Below are 17283 nucleotides of genomic sequence, written 5' to 3'. Positions count from 1 at the left end.
GATGATGATGATGATGATGATGATGATGATGATGATGATGATGATGATGATGATGATGATGATGATGATGATGATGATGATGGTCATGTATGGCCCATATCATAAGATACTTGAACATGAGAATTAGTAGTTATTTTCCTAGTCGCTTCTTGTTATCAGCAGCGAAACCTCTGTACATCGGCTACACCCGGGCCCAGATAGAGTAGTAATTAACATCGCAGATATATGCCTCGATGCTTTTTCAAACCCGTCCCCCGTCTTGACAAAATGTGTACGCCGGTTGTCTTTTTATACCCCGTCTACCAGTTTTTCGTAAGACGTGGCTAGCTACTCAGTATGAATTTCACTATAAGTCAGCTTTAAAACAGCTAAGATTTCCCATTACAAAATAAATAAGTAGTTTATTGAATTGCCTTTCAGTCCGAAGATACGCTATTCGACATCCGCATGTGACAGGTTTAGCAAATTCTCTTCAAGCGGTCGCCGTACTCGAAACTTTCAGTATAATTAACACAAAGGGTCTCATAGTTGCTTAATCACCCTAAGTTTGGTTAAATTTATGAATTTTTTGATGGATGCGGCGTGAGATTTTAGATTAAAGTTTTCAAGTCAAAAATACGCCTTTGCACATGAAGTGGAATTTTTAGCGCAGGATTAGGAGGTGGGACGTGTCACACGTTGAGCTGCAATACCTTTACGAGTGAAGTAAAACTTTTTGCGCCAGAATGTTGCATTTTGTTTTATATGTGCTCACACCGAAAACCATCCTAATATACGTTCATATTTTTGCAGCTCACCGAAGCAATCATGCCTCTGACGGAAAAGTCAGGTGGAATAATTTCTTTGCATCGCTGAGTCTAAATGAGACTCAAAAGTTTGGACTGCTACTCTGAACTAATTTGCCCGATTGCCTTAGTCCATCAGGGAGACGTCATAACTTTCGAAAATTCAATTTCATTGTGCGAATACTGAGCCCCTCTAAGACACATTCTTTTCGCCTTCGTGACAGGCCCGGTTACGCAATCGGATATGTGCGCTACTCCACTTTACTAGATCAGTTTATGTCTCAGTTTTTTTCTAAGGGGGAAAGACGGATCGATTCTTTCTATTCAGTAATGGCTTCAGTATAACTAACCAACCATCGATGCAGTTTCGAAATAAATTTTTGAAAAAATTTGTCACATGACTGAACATTACTTACATCCACATACTTGCTGCTAAAAAGAGTACAAGTGGAACATAAGGTTGACGGAAACTCGGGGACTGCGCCCACCTGATGAGCCCCAAGAAGGGCGAAACCGGTCGTGGGCTGTCGAAGCATTTTCAGCAACCTTGTGAGTAGTTTCCTTTATAAAAACCTAACAACTTCACTGAAGATGAAGCTATCGTCTAACATATGAGGATGATTGCTAGTTACGGAAACGTAACAATTTTGCATGCGAAAATTCGTGAGTGCTTGGTCTCAATTTTTCATGATTCTCAAGGTTGTGGCTAGGTCAACATTTTGTTGAAATCCGTCCACTAGAGGCTTGGTTGAATCGTGAATGAACGAGCCACAGACCAGTAGGTGGAAGCCAGGAATAATCCAACGTTGTTCGATTTCAACTTGACCGAATACCATCGCATTTTTTCCATCCAGTAATGACAAACGCTGACGCATGCAACTCCTGTCCAAGAAGCTTGTTTCTAGTTAGTACATGAACCGGAAAGTCGTGTCTTCGAAACATTCCGCACCGTTCGAAAAAAGTTGATTTCAAACGACAGTTGTCCAGGATCCTTGTATGGAATCTGGGTGAGAAACAATTTACAAGCAGGCCCAGAATATATGGGCATTCGCCTGGGAAGTACACGCGCACAAATTGGTGTTGAACAGATCGATAGGGTGTTTGCGTACCCCAAATGGAACCGTTGGGGATCTAGTATTTCGCTTGCACGTCAGCACTTTGGGACAAATGTCAACCGGATACAAATGACTAGTGTGTTTGTGTGAACAACGGGTGGGACAACAAACAACGTGCACTAAGTTGTTTGAACTAAATACGGGACTAAATAATAGCTGGCCTTAATGTAAATACTGAAGAATCTATGAGCAGTTAGTTGGCTGAAATTTGAATTGGACTGGGGGAAATTCTATGCACAATAACAGAACGTAGGTACGAACAAAAGCGGTGCAATCTGTTCTATGGAATAAGATGACAGGCTTCACGAGAATGACTTGTCGACGATAATGTTGTGAGTAGTTATTGCCAAGTACTCTTTGCGCTCCCCAAATAAACATGATTTTGGTTGAAATGTTCGGCAAGCCTCACAGTCTCATCAACAATGCAGGTAACATCCTCAGAACGTTGTTCTTCAGCTGTGGGAACATTTCTCTGTGTGCGTTCACTTTCAGCAGTTATCCCGGATATTACAAACCCTTTGTGTCCTCAACTGGAATGACTTCCTCCATCGATCGAAATTTGATTGGCTGAGAGGAAAACCAATGATGCGTCAGCTTGGTCACCTGACGATCTGAGTGTCCTGACCCGGCACTCGCTCATGAATTAAAACTGCTCTAAGAAAATCATTTATTTGACAAGTGGAAAAAATGGTTTTACAAGGTGGGTAAAGCTCTCTTCCTAGCATTCCTAGCATTCTTCCTAGCATTCACTAACTATAAATCATTTAATTGGAGGCTAGTCACTCTGCTGATCAGTTGCTCTTCACCGAACTGTTCAAACTACTGATCCGTGAGTTTGAAACTTTGGGATGGACATTGCTGGTGATTCCAAATAGGAACGAAGCAGCCGTACGATGCTTCTCGGCCATTTAACGTAGACTGGTTTCAATGCAGGACGAAACCTGAACTGAAAACAAGGCTGGCTAGAGGCAGCTAAAACAGTTCCAAAGGTAACAACGAGAGTGAAACGAGACTCGGCAGGGGAGAGTACTGTAGGCCACTATAGAAGGCTTTGTTGCCGAGGAGTTTTTCTGCGATACATTAGTATAACATACCTTCATGATGACTACCAGATCCCAGCAACTGGTCTATTTCACATTTGACTAGACAAATGATTTAGCTAATAGATCAGTATAGATCAGTATAGTTCGGCGGTATTTCTGGTGAAATCGGTTGAGATTACACAAGGTCGAATTTTAAATCTGAGTTGGAAACTCATAGTATTGTAATTGAGAAGTACAATAACTGTTTTGCTGCATACCAAAGCATTTACCCAGGTGGATCGAACGATGAATTGTTTCGATCAACCAGACTGTTTTATTCGGAGTGGTGGGTGGGTGTGAAAGAGATACTGCTTCGTGAAAGCATCCAGTATTAGCATCCAACGTGACGCATTAAACAGTTTCAACTTAGTCTACTCCTAGTTGAATGCGGAGGATGAAATAATCGTCATAAAGGAAACTACTCATAAGGTTGCTGAAAACCCTTTGACAGCCCACGACCGGTTTCGCCCTTCCAGTTCGGGCTCATCGGGTAGGCGCAGTCCCCGAGATTCCGTCAACCTTGTGTTCTACTTGAACCCAAATTGGACCGTATTCGAGAAGTACACCCATTTGCAAATCAATTTGGTTTTCACGAGAGACTCAACTGAGCTGACGAAAGCTCGGGCCGATGAGCCCCAAGAAGGGCGAGATCCGTCATGGGCTGTCGAACACTTTTCAGCAACCTTGTGAGTAAATTCCTTCATGAAAATATACTGCGATATCTCGAATATCGTGTGAAACTGAATCATGAGGCGGCCTGTGTGCAGCACATTCAGTTGTAGAATATCATAAACTAGAGATTCGGTTGATTCTTCCGTGAAAACCAAGTCGATTTGCAAATTAGTGTATTTCTCAAAGAAATAATTGCCTTATTTGAAAAATAGCTGTTTGGCTGTGAAACGTAGCCACCTATAGCAAAGAATTTCATATCTTGTCACCTTTTACCACCAATGCCTCGGAGCTAGGGCTAGAATCGGCTTGGGACAACGAATTCACAATGGGGGAATCAATAAATTGGTTCACCGTGAAACAGACGGTGCTTCAATTAGAAAGGATACATCCAATATTGCAAGCTTACCATGTGGTAAGCATCCCCGGTTACCGCCTGCTGAGATGAGCTCTGTTTTCTGTGCATAATTTGGAGGGGCGGAAACCCAAAGGTGGGCAGATTCTGACATTGCACAAGGAAATGAAGAGGCCTAGGTGGTGCTGTTGCCTTCCAGAATGGGTCCACGTGGCTTGGCTAAATAGAACGAGCGAAGTAATGGCTATCTAATATCGGTAGAATTCATGCTGTGACCTTCTATCCAGATTCTTTGACTGAGGGTTGGTTTAAGCACCCGGTGTTCCCACCTGCCGTTGTTGTCGTTGTTCTTCATGACCGTCCCTAAAAGTGCTTTTTTAGAAATATGTTACCTTGGTGCGGATATCTTTTGCATTTAAGGTGTTTCTCTGTTTTCCAATCAGTAATGAATAGCGTTGCTAAGCTGTGGGTTCAAGTTAAGGACTCACAGTTTATGTGATGTGTAGTATATCATGCTGGAGACTGAAAGCAACCCGAAAATCTGTCCTTCTGGTAAAAGGTTCCCAGATTTTTCGGCTGTTGGTATACTTTACGAGCTTGTAAACGTGTGCAAAAACCAAGCAGCGCAGTAACATAGTCAACAGGGAATTTACAGCGAGGTTAGTTTTGTGTTCTGACTAATCCAACTAAGCCAACCAGTCCAACTAATCTAATATCCTCACCGCCAACCGGAAAACTCAGAATGTACCCATTTTTGATAAACTGAATTTAGCTACCATAGCTGGAGTGACGCTGTACATGTAACTGTGAATTTAAGAATCCTTGTTTAATAGATCGGCTGTAAAAGGCTGTGTGCTTATTTCTCCATGTCAATAAAGCGTAGAGACTTGGAAAACAGACGTTTGAACACACAAAAATGCGTCGAGCTGGCTTTTGGACACGCAAAACCAGTACGGAAATGATTGATAGTTTATGTGCATTACATCTTAGCATTCAGCGAATTCACCTCCCGGAGGGAAAGAGGTTGATTTATCAGACCGAGGTTTTACGGATGCATCGCGTGGGGCACGGATCGTACAAAATAAACCCGCTGTGACGGCAAAACTTGGTTAAGCCGGGTTGCCGGTCGGCAGTTATTTTCACCAACTTGCGAGACAGGCCGAGTGATTGTGGGGCAATGCTGCTCGTTTCCAACAAATGGGTAGAATGTTAGATAGTGATGATTTTGTTGGAACAATTCCTCGTTCGAAGCACTGTAATGATGAAATATCGAATTCAGTGTTTGAAAACAAACAAAACTAAGTGTTGTAGCCAAGCAGTGGGTCTTCAGGATGACCGAAGTAGGTTATTCCGGTAATTCGGTCAAATTTGACCGCGAATGTGAGTAGAAAAGCTCGGAAAATTGCGGTAAATTAGGCTTTGTAGTCGATATACAAGTGGTGAGGTGATCTGGCACATCATTGATAGTGCTAACTAATGCATCGGATAGTGTGTAAATATTTTTGCCCGGATACGATAAACCAGAAAGAATGTCGGTAATTGCTCAGGTGACTGTTGATCTGTTCGCCAAGCTTGACAAATTTTGTAAGCGTTCTGTCACCATTCGGGTGGGTAGTCCCCTTCTTCGTGCTTTCGGTTATATAGTTTACAAGGGGCAGCTTTTACGCTGTAACCTGACTGGCCATTGGCAATCATCGCACTTGGATTCTGATTGGTCAGGGCATAATCTTTTTTGCGTTGCTTTCTAGAAAGCAAGAAATACAAACCACAGCGCAACAAAGAATGTGATCGGACCGGTCAGAATCCAAGTGCGATGATTGTCAATGAACCATCGGGTAAACTCTGTGGACGAAAGCACGAAGAGGACGACTATCTATCCAACGGCCCACTAAAAGTGTTCCATCAAATGGTGATGAAATGTTTGCAAACTAATTGGCTAACTCGGCGAACAGATCAACACCGCCGGATTAGTTAGCAACTAATGCACTTGGGCTACGGTGGATACTACTGATGGGATATGCGAGTAGTATGTGGTTTTCTCGTAAATCCGCTACGCATCCACTGAAAAGTGAGAGCTCTCACGGAATTTGTGGAATTGCTCTGTGGCATTTGTTTACATGTGAGTGATAGTCAATGAGTGTCCAGGAAAGTTTAGGAAGACGCGTTCGAGAAGGCGGACATTCAGTTTTTATAAACAAGATGCACATGAGAGTTCTCCATCCCTGTCCAATAGTCTGTAACTATTCAGTTGGTGTTTTTCAATAAATAACTCCGCAGCGAAGGCCTTCTTCCTTTAGCCAACATTCCACCGCATTGCCCTGGACAATGTCTAGAGCAAGTTACAGTTGATTCATTAAGTACAAATAACTAAGAAGCAGTTGTTGCTAACTGATTCACAGAACAAATGGATATAAATTGTCAGGCTTATTTCATCTGATTGTAGACAGTTACCGTGGGTATCTACAAGAATATGCCGACTCTCTGGTATGGACTCAGCAAGCACTCCATGGACATTCATGATGTCCGCAATGGTGGTATATCAGCTGATGCTGCTTATGGTGGGTACATCTCAATACGTCCCTAAAAACGCTACAATAACGGAAAAATCCAGCTTTATTTTCAGAACTTTTCTCCTGATAGTGATGATCTCGTGAAGCTTATAGCAAGGCCAAGAATGGAACCCCTGGTCTCAAACAGCCCTCGCACTACCTGACTGGGAATTCTGTTTCGCCAATCCGTGGTATCTGCTGCTGACCCGCTCCAGTGCCTAGTGCCGGAAAAAAGACTCACAGAAGGGAACACAACAGCTGTATTCCGAACAAGCGAGTGAGTGCGTGCCAGTCCGCGAGCAAAAGTTACAATGGCCCCATACTATTTGAAGGAGAATTTTTGACATTGATCCAGAGTGTCTGATAGGCGTTAGTGAACACTCATCAACATCGATTGTGCCTCTATGAAATGCCTGAACGCTGATCACATTCGGTCGCGCTTCTGTGGTGTGCATGAACACTCATCAGCTTTTGCTGAACTGATTGAATGATTGACTGGCCTGGATTCTTGCCGGCTTTCCTATTGAGATTTTGGTGGAGTTTCAGGATCTCAGTAGGTTCCGGGCTTACTTTCAGGAATCTGACTTTCCTGATACATACGATTCAGCCGATCGACAAATCCAGGATAGTTGCTGGATCGCCGTTGGAAGCATCGGCTAAACCAGCCATATCACTCAAAAGTTCACCTGTTAAAATGTGGAAATTCAGATGCCTCTCGGGGTGTAGTAGTGGAAATGTCCTTGTCTGGAATGCTCGGGGTTAATAAGTCCGACATAAGCGAAAGAATGCACTGTTGATAAGTTCTAATAAGAGGCAAGCCCGGGTCCAGTGCTTTTTTTCGTTTAGGCAAGATGGCTCAGTGGTGGGAGCGCGAATTCACTGACCGTGGTTCAAACCCGATCTCTGCCCCTCGTCCTCCCCTGTCTAGGCTTGTGCAACCTGGCAATATCCCAGCCCTCGTGCAACCTTCGAGTGGCATGGCAGTTAGGCACCTTAAGGGTGAGACAGCGGAACGATTTACTCATTCATTTATTTGGTATGTGGGGGAGACGTTTCTCGCAACCACTTACACGTAAAACCCAAGCCACTAATTATGGAAAATTCGGTAAACCGATGTCTGCACTTGTTCAGCATTTCTGCAAATCCTATGCCACGTGACTTCATGAAAAGTATCCGAAGCCAGGCCTCACAGGTGACCGCCGTGATGTACAGTAGAAAACAAGCAATCCGTGTTGTCTCCATAAAAGCGACATTCTTGCGCATAACAGCATACTGCATCCGTTCGTATGTGAACCAAAGCAAGCAAGGACGTTTCTGAGTCTTGTGCCTCTATGAAATGCCTGAACGCTGATCACATTCGGTCGCGCTTCTGTGGTGTGCATGAACACTCATCAGCTTTTGCTGAACTGATTGAATGATTGACTGGCCTGGATTCTTGCCGGCTTTCCTATTGAGATTTTGGTGGAGTTTCAGGATCTCAGTAGGTTCCGGGCTTACTTTCAGGAATCTGACTTTCCTGATACATACGATTCAGCCGATCGACAAATCCAGGATAGTTGCTGGATCGCCGTTGGAAGCATCGGCTAAACCAGCCATATCACTCAAAAGTTCACCTGTTAAAATGTGGAAATTCAGATGCCTCTCGGGGTGTAGTAGTGGAAATGTCCTTGTCTGGAATGCTCGGGGTTAATAAGTCCGACATAAGCGAAAGAATGCACTGTTGATAAGTTCTAATAAGAGGCAAGCCCGGGTCCAGTGCTTTTTTCGTTTAGGCAAGATGGCTCAGTGGTAGGAGCGCGAATTCACTGACCGTGGTTCAAACCCGATCTCTGCCCCTCGTCCTCCCCTGTCTAGGCTTGTGCAACCTGGCAATATCCCAGCCCTCGTGCAACCTTCGAGTGGCATGGCAGTTAGGCACCTTAAGGGTGAGACAGCGGAACGATTTACTCATTCATTTATTTGGTATGTGGGGGAGACGTTTCTCGCAACCACTTACACGTAAAACCCAAGCCACTAATTATGGAAAATTCGGTAAACCGAAGCCTGCGCTTGTTCAGCATTTCTGCAAATCCTATGCCACGTGACTTCATGAAAAGTATCCGAAGCCAGGCCTCACAGGTGACCGCCGTGACGTACAGTAGAAAACAAGCAATCCGTGTTGTCTCCATAAAAGCGACATTCTTGCGCATAACAGCATACTGCATCCGTTCGTATGTGAACCAAAGCAAGCAAGGACGTTTCTGAGTCTACTCGAGAAATACACTCATTTGCAAATCAATTTGGTTTTCACGAGAGACAACTGAATCTCTCGTTTGTGATATTCTACAACTGAATGCGCTGCACACAGGTCGCCTCATGATTCAGTTGGCACGATATTCGAGATATCGCAGTGTATTTTCGTAAAGGAAACTACTCACAAGGTTGCTGAAAACTCCTCGACAGCCCGCGACCGGTGTCACCGAACCCCGAAAAGGGCGAAACCGGTCGTAGGCTGTCGAAGAGTTTTCAGCAACCTTGTGGGTTGTTTCCTTTATGAAAAAAATAACAGATACTCTACTCTTTTATGGAATGTTGCGACATACGTATGCAACTATGCCGAATGCTGACCTAGCCATTCAAATCGCAGGGCGTATCCAAAACTCACAGGAGACAACGTTCCACCGCTGGTCGACAAATCGCTTGCCATCCTCACCCAGGAAAAATATACCAAGGATAATAATATGCTGTAAGGTCACCGGGCTTGGTGACATTGAAGATACCAACGCAACCTCGGAACACACTTGGCAAGGTTTGTTTAAATCATTTGTGTATAATGCTTAATCGTTTTTGGTTTGCATGGCGCCAGTTGAATAATATGTCGATGAATTTAGCATTAGTTGATCGCATCAACTTAATGCCAAATCTACACGGGGCGACGTATGCATACTAGACACAGTCACTAATAGAATAACACTCTGAGTAAAATCATTAAACCGCGTTACGAAAAGTCATCGAGACTGCTGCAGCGGCTTTGAGGAGAATTTCATTCAAACATCGATTTTCGCCCAAAGTTGTGACGGTGTTATTCCTACTACATTCAAACTTTCGTGAATAGTTATCATTTGGCAAACTGGTACCGCTCTCAAACAGACTTTTACTCTAACCACCATTAACCCTCCCAAAGAATAGGTCCAGAAATCAGGTCTAAAGACGTTCGTGAATCTGAAAGGATTTTTGTGTTAACCCAATGACGATAAGTTGACCGTCCTGACAACAACTTAACTTCAGTTTCCATGTACAGTAAGTAGTCCTTCATTTGAAAATGGGTAACTCATCACACAATAAAATCTATTTCAGCGTACTTGGGTTGTAATCAGTCAGTACTTGCTGCGGGTGAGTCGACTGACGCATAAAAGCAAAGGAGACAAGTGACAGCCAGATTGTGACATCACCATGCATGTTGTTAGTGAATAAAACTGTTTCAGACGGCTAGGTTATGCCCCCCCCCCGTTTATCGAGGAAAACGTTGGGATCTCAGATTGCACAGTTGACCGTTGTTCTGTTGGTTGGACTGAGCGAATCGGTTACAAACGTTCTTGCAGCAACCGAAATGATATTATCAGTCTGTGGGGACTCGACTGTGCATTGTGTCGCCTAGGTTGGTGAGAAAACGCTGGCAAACGAATCACCCAGCCAAATATGCAGAACAACGAACGGTAGACGTTCGCTCGGCCGGATCAAAACTACAGCTGTTTGCAACCAAAGTGACTTTTCAGTATTGGGTGACTTCAGTTACAGAATTTCTGGGTTTTGGTAAAATCAGGTGTTTTGGCCTTCGATCAGTATGTACTCACTACCGGTAGCCTGTTCCTCGGTTCAGTGAACAGTCGTTTGAGTAAATCGCAGATCCTCGGCGTTTACACTGGTAGTTAGTCTTGTGAGTGTCAGCGAACGTCAAATTTATACGAACTGGGCAGAATGGGACCTGGGAAGCCGGGAACTGCGAAGTCAAGTACACGCGGTATGAATGAAATGACATGCCCAAGAGGGTATTTTGACGGAAAGGTGCATAGAGTTTGAGGGCACTACACAACATGGAATAAGCGTCCTGGATAGCTTAATGCGCTGAGCGTCGGCCTGATTTCACACTCAGGTGCGTACCTCACGTCTTTCTACCCGTAGTCGTGTTGTTTACCTTGCCCAGTAGGACATCATACAGATTCACCCATGGCTACGTTTTGTAGAGGCAGAATATAGCAGCAAATAAGCTGCGCGCAAGACATTACTTCCGCTGAGAGACTTTTGTGTTTGACTATTGGCCTCTGTGGAGCCTTGCGCGGGTCTGGTTGGAATATTAGATCCACAATGCCAGATGGTTTTTGGGAAAGTTTGCTCTTCTTCGATAGATCAACCGGTCACACTCGGCAAATGATACTAGTCAGGCCATGAAATTTATATGCCAGAGGACTGTGTACATCGTTGATCCCACCTCGCTCAGTCTTGTAAAAGAGGGAGGTGACAAACATGCGATCAAGTCGGCTTGGCAACGGAAGATGGAAGTCCTTTCCAGCCAACTGTCATTGCCCGAATGGGAGTCATCGGACGAGACAATCAGAGAGAGGTTAGTGACCCTGACAAGTGCTGCTGTGTAGCGCAGCCATGGACGCTCTTCCCTCAAAGGTGCGGCGTTCGCCGCGTAGCCCTCACTCCTTGTCACACCAGACAAACAGTTCCATTTATCGTCAATGCACGGATTGGCATACCACCTCCAAAGCGCGGCTTTCATTCGTTTAGTCTCCTTCTCCCCGTAGCAGCTGCAATCATAGCACTTTGATGCATGGATTGTGAGCCGAAAAAAACTGAATAGAACTCAAGTGAATTCGATTTTATCACGCAACAAATATGTCAGTCAAGAAGGGCGAAACCTGTCGTGGGCTGTCGATGGATTCTCAGCAACCTTATGAGTAGTACATTACAAAGATAGACAATCTAGTTCGTCTATCGCAACTTATTTGGAGAAGCAGCGAAAGTGATAGGATTAACGCGGTGCGCCTTCCGTCCCAATTCGACGAGCCATTGTCACAGAAGTTTGATTGCACACGGCCCGGTAAATGGCTTTTTTCGGGACCCCGTTGATCAAATTGCTCAGTAGAACATTTGGGAATAGAAGAACACTTGAAGCTCTTCGTGGATGGTATCCTATTCTTTCCGTTACCACAGTTCTGTCACGTTCGTAAGTCAATTTAACCTAACTAGCTTGTTAATTTTCAAACTTGGTTTGACGTCCAACTTCATTTAGCTGGTTGCAATCTCCATTATTTTTCGTCCCAACTATATCTTTTGTCTAACAAATTCAAATGATAGGAGTAGCTTTTCCAATTTTGTCTCTTTTATCACACTTGCCTCTCGGTCACGTTTCTGATCAACCTGTCCGTTTGATTAGTTCAGGTTGTGTTTTCCTGTCTGTTGTTAGTCTTTCCAGTCATCCTTTCTGTGTTTTAGAAGCAATCCCCATCTAGAGGTTTCAAGTGTGTTTGCAAGGGTTCGTATTGCGGAGTCTGCCTACGAAAAATATCTGGACGAAACCCGCTGACGGGACCAGCAAATTTTCTGATTGTGAATTTACACGGTAAATCTTAGGAGTTCTGGCACAGACGGTGCCTCAGGCAAACAGGTGTGTCGTCAGAATCAAACTAGGTGAGAGTGCGGACCCGAAAGTCGAAACGCTGAAAAAATTGCGCATCGTATGGTGAAAACTGTCTAACTTGTACCACCGGCACCTGAACTCTCCGTAATCTCTACAAATTTCTGAAAAGACACAAATTGCGCACCTCGCAGCTTGTTCCATTGCAAAGCAGAAACTGAAAACAACACTCGCCTCGGCACATAGCGTTTCGGCATGCGTGGCACGTGAACAAAACTGTCCAGCTGTAGCACCCTTTCGTTGCCTAACTGTCATGCCACCCAAAGGTTGCACGAGAGCTGGGATACTGCCAGGTTGCCCAAGCCTAGGCAGGAGAAGTCGAGAGGCAGAGGTCAAGTTCGAACCACGGACCTTTCGGTCAGTAAATTCGCGCTCTAACCACTTGGGCTATCTCACCCCCCAGCGTGGCACATGGTTGATCCAACAAATTCGACAGTGCAATACATCAGTATGAGGTAGTCAGCCATTCCAGACAAGTTGTCACGATGGTCCAAACCAAACATGGTGTGTTGGCTTTTTAAAATATCTGTTGGGATAGTAATCGTGTCTTGTGATAGTCCAGAAATGAATCATGAATTCGAACATAGTTCTCCACATGAGCTTGCCTGTATCATTTGCAGTTAGCTTGGGTGGATCCGGATTTTATATACGTGCATATCATAAAAAAATCGCAGTAGTATTTGAGAATGGCCAGGTTACTTGGGCGGGATGGTCGAAGTGGTTAAAGCGCAAGTTTACCAACTGGAAGGTCTGTGGTTCAAACCCAACCTCCGCCTATGCACTTCCCCTGTCTAGGCTTAAGCGACCTGGCAGTATCCCAGCCCTCGTTCCTCCTTCGTGTGGCATGGCAATTAGGCACCGGAAGGGTATTACAGCTAAACAGTTTTTTACGATTTTTCATATCAGGCTTGATCAGTGTTGCGTCCGTAGTGTTTCAGTGCACAAACTAAACTTTACTTAAATGAATTCAGTATTTTCCAATCGAACAATTTGCAGTTTATTCGATGAACTGCACGGAGCAATTAGTTTTTTTCGAAAAATGCATTAACATTTGCTTCTAAGTTGGGTAGGAATTAAAAGTACTCGCATGGCCTGTAACTAGGACTGGTGTTCTGTCGCGCCGTGAGCAGAATGCACTCTTTGAAAGTTTTCTTTTTCTGTGTGCGTGAGTTAGATTCATGGTACCATAAATCATTCCTTTATGATGAATGCGAAAATTCAACGCAACGCTGTTTGTTGCCAGGATATCATCTATGAGTTCAGATAACTAATGTATTGTCGGATGCTGGAATGGATCTGTCCACGAACAAACGGTAAGTTAGTTTGATCCCATTTTGGCATACTCTATGCAGCCAAGTTGCAAGCAGTGTTGTATTTGTTCAAGAAATTAAGCAAACTTTCAAGAGCGTTCAAGTGATTTTTACCAAAGTTATCCAGCAGTCTGAAAGAAATGCACCTTGTCTGATCATCTCAAAACGTAATTTCGTTGATCGCGACCAAACGAGAACGGATCTGTCACAGTTTATGGTTTGCTGATTCCCATCATCCATCATCATTGTCAGCTGTAAGGACCGCGTACTCATCGTACGGTGGTTGTAGCTGCCTCAGTTTCGTTCACCGATGGTTTTTAGAGGGCGCGACCGGGCCATGTCTGATAATGTCTCTAGCCATTGATGTGGCCCGTCTCGGGGTCCCATCCAGGAAGACGGCAGTGACCAGCGCAGCTGAGCTTGCTGGTAGTAGCTTTCATACTTCGCTGCCAAGTCATTGTTTGACCGCCTCTAGATCTCTTCCACCCTTCACGTGGTTGTGCGAAAAGAGCCCTTCGAGGAAGTCAGTCGACTGGCATACGCAGCACGTGGCCAAGCCAGCGCAACCTATGCAGTGTGATCAGTTCATCTATCGAGGGTGAGTTATTTCTCCCGAATACCATTCGACGCACTTCAGAATTACTGATCTGGTGTTCCCACCAGATTCGCGCAATGCTCCGAAGAGATCGATGGTCAAACATTGAAAGTCTTTTGACGTCCTCGGCGCGCAGCGGCCAGGTTTCTGGTCCATATAGTAATATGGAGCGCACCGCAGCGTTGTAAACTCGACCCTTGACAGAGAAGCTGATGCCATGCCTACGCCACAGGTGACGTAGGTTCGCAAAAGCTGCTCTGGCCTTCCCAATCCGGATGGAAATATCATTTTTCGCGAGATAACCGGGACTGATACAGCTGCCGATTCCCATCAGTGGATCAATAATTTCTTACTAATGCTGGAACAGAAATTCGACCAAGTACTACAAATCCGAATAACGTATTTTTCAGACGTGTACTTTCACAACCATTATTTCAAGTATCCGATCCTCAGGTATGGTTTGGGACAGTTTGCTACCTTAGTCTTGGTAACAGACAGTCCAACTGCCGGCATGCGTCTCTTGTTTTGCCACCCACAGAGAACCATGTCAGGTGGTCACACGTGACTTGTGCGACTTGTCTGCACATTTAGCCCGGGGGTGGTAGGCAGGAGACGTTCATAAGTGGAACAATCTTTACAGCTTGGTAGCGAAATCAGGTGGGGCCGGGCTAAGTAGTGAAGACCTCAGAGAATAGCAAAATTCCTATCTGCCGTAGCTACCTGGTCTCTCAATCGGTAGTTCACCAATAGCCTGCAGACCTGTGGTCACAGAACGCTGCTTGAATCACCACAGGCTGTTGATAGCAAAGCTGTTGCCCTTTAGGGGGACTAGATGCCAGAGTTATTGACGAATCGAGTCCGCATCAAAGCTGCATGGCTTTCGGTAACAAAGAGAAACGATTAACGGCAAGTTGATTACGGGTTACCGGTATTTTCAGTTCAGGAAGAAAGCGGGGTACTCACATGTTTGTATTGTCTGATTTTGATTCACGGTCGCTTTCCGACTTTGAATCACGCCTCATCTCTTTGATAAACAAGTTGAACGGCTTTTTCAACGATTCCAATCCAGCCCGAGTTACTGAAAAGTAGATAAAACGACTGATTCGAATCACTGAGCAGATCATCATAACTAACTGTTTTGTAAACAAGTTTTGTGTGCTTATCCATATGCAGTTCATGTGTGTTTCTGAGATTAGCTTCCCCTTTGAAAATTGAAGGCTAAAACAGTTTTGTAAAACTCTCAAGTTGCAGAAAGTGCACGCCAGCTTGCTAGGGGGTTGTCAAGCTAGGCTCAGAATCATTTGGTACGAAGAAGATAGTGGAAAAATTAATGAGACTCAGACAATGAGCGAATATACGCCCATTTGCAAAATAATTTGGTTTTTAACTGTTTTGTAAACAAGTTTTGTGTGCTTATCCATATGCAGTTCATGTGTGTTTCTGAGATTAGCTTCCCCTTTGAAAATTGAAGGCTAAAACAGGTTTATAAAACTCTCAAGTTGCAGAAAGTGCACGCCAGCTTGCTAGGGGTTTGTCAAGCTAGGCTCAGAATCATTTGGTACGAAGAAGATAGTGGAAAAATTAATGAGACTCAGACAATGAGCGAATATACGCCCACTTGCAAAATAATTTGGTTTTTAAAGAGATCCACCTGGAACCCAGCTGAATCTCTCGTTTGTGATGTTCTCAGGTTTCAACTAGAACATAAGGTTGACGGAAACACGGGGACTGCGCCTACCTGATGAGCCCAAATTGGAAGGGCGAAACCGGTCGTGGTCTGTCGTCGGATTTTCAGCAACCTTATAAGTAGTACCTTACAGACACTCAGATAACTTTGTCATAAAGGTTAGTTAGCGGCTTCCAAGAAACTGGAATTGGAAATGAGACTATTTTGCGAGGTCTGAGAAGAACTTAATGAAGGCTCCAGCTGGTCTGCTCAACGGAGAAGAACCTGCTGCGATACGGAACCATTAGATGATGGTTTTTTTGTGTTAGCCTCTCCAAAGTTATTTCTTTGTGGGCTTCGAGCAGCGCATGAATCTGGCGTGGGCAGACGTTGAAGCATCTTGTTTCGTGACGCCGGTTTTTCTGGCATAAATCCTTTTTGAATCCTGCTTGCATATATGTTGTATTCAATATTCGTTCTTTCTTTTTTTCGGATTCAGAGTTTTTTGGAAGTGAGAATTTGTCGGAAAGTAACTCTTGGAATAAGTTGTCCAAGTACACGAAGCATAAAGGACAAGAAAGGGATGGGGACGTACATCAACGGCTACCCACTTCCTTTGTACCTTCCAACAAGTTACACCAAGCTGCGTTAAGAATCTTGACGTATCAGCGCAGCATGAAGGTAATACAAGAGGCTCACTACCAGAGGCACTACCAGATATTGACTGTCGGACCAGTAGGCATGGGCGGCGAAGCAGCCGTGCCTAAGGATGGAGGCCACCAAGAGTCCACGAGAGATCTACCTCCGGTAGGCCGGAGATTGATGGTTTGGATACACACACAGGCATGCCTTTTCGTTCATACACAGATGTGTAGATAAATAGCATGTTCCAAAAGGAAGCTTTGTTCTCTCAGTGAAGTCGAGAAGCACTGCACAGCTGTTTTGCCCGTCCTGGATATCGCCAGCACTGCGTGGCAAGATGGCCCAAGTGGTTAGAGCGCGCATTCACCAACGGTCCGGTCCGTGGTTCGAATCCGACCTCCGCCTCTCGACTTCCCCTGTCTAGGCTTGGACAAACTGGCAGTATCCCAACCCTCGGGCTTTCTTCGGGTGGCATGGCAGCTAGGCACCGGAAGGGTGGTACAACCAAACGCTTTCTTTCTTTCTGTATCTCGTGAAACTCAAAGAGTTTCGAACTCCATGCTTCTTGAACACTTCAGGTCACGAGCTGCTGACCAGCAGTGTGATTAGTACTCATCCAACTCTTACTCACAAACTGCAAGTTATTTGTGGATGAATTTGATTGTGTTGCAAGTCTGGTAGCTAGGTCCATCATTAGTTTCAAAACGAAGGGTATACTATCAGAAATTAGGAAACTACCCACCAAAAATCAATACAATTACAAACTCCTAATCGATGCCATTTTCGTGCGCCGTCATAAATACACTAATGGAAACTGATCAGAGTCCTGAAA

General features: G+C 44.6%; 2 protein-coding genes across 2 annotated transcripts in view; one reads left to right on the top strand and one right to left on the bottom strand.

Moving 5' to 3' along the window:
• The window catches only part of T265_14989 (hypothetical protein), a gene marked incomplete at both ends in the record, with an annotated part of 100894 nt that extends 85653 nt beyond the window's left edge, over positions 1-15241 (bottom strand). Inside the window, one exon of the mRNA XM_009176098.1 lies at positions 15107-15241. Coding sequence (XP_009174362.1) covers positions 15107-15165 — 59 coding nt within the window. The remainder of the gene's footprint in view (positions 1-15106) is intronic.
• On the top strand, positions 3364-12692 carry T265_14990 (hypothetical protein; the record flags this gene model as incomplete). The annotated part of the gene is made up of 5 exons (XM_009176099.1): positions 3364-3567; positions 7407-7627; positions 8333-8553; positions 8920-9137; positions 12351-12692. Coding segments are annotated over 5 exons (1206 nt in total), but the record flags the coding sequence as incomplete, so codon positions are not given.
• Positions 15242-17283: the final 2042 nt, after the last annotated feature.

Source organism: Opisthorchis viverrini, assembly GCF_000715545.1.
Source record: "Opisthorchis viverrini unplaced genomic scaffold opera_v5_317, whole genome shotgun sequence".
NCBI classification, from domain to species: domain Eukaryota; kingdom Metazoa; phylum Platyhelminthes; class Trematoda; order Opisthorchiida; family Opisthorchiidae; genus Opisthorchis; species Opisthorchis viverrini.
This window is presented reverse-complemented; position numbering and strand designations above follow the sequence as displayed.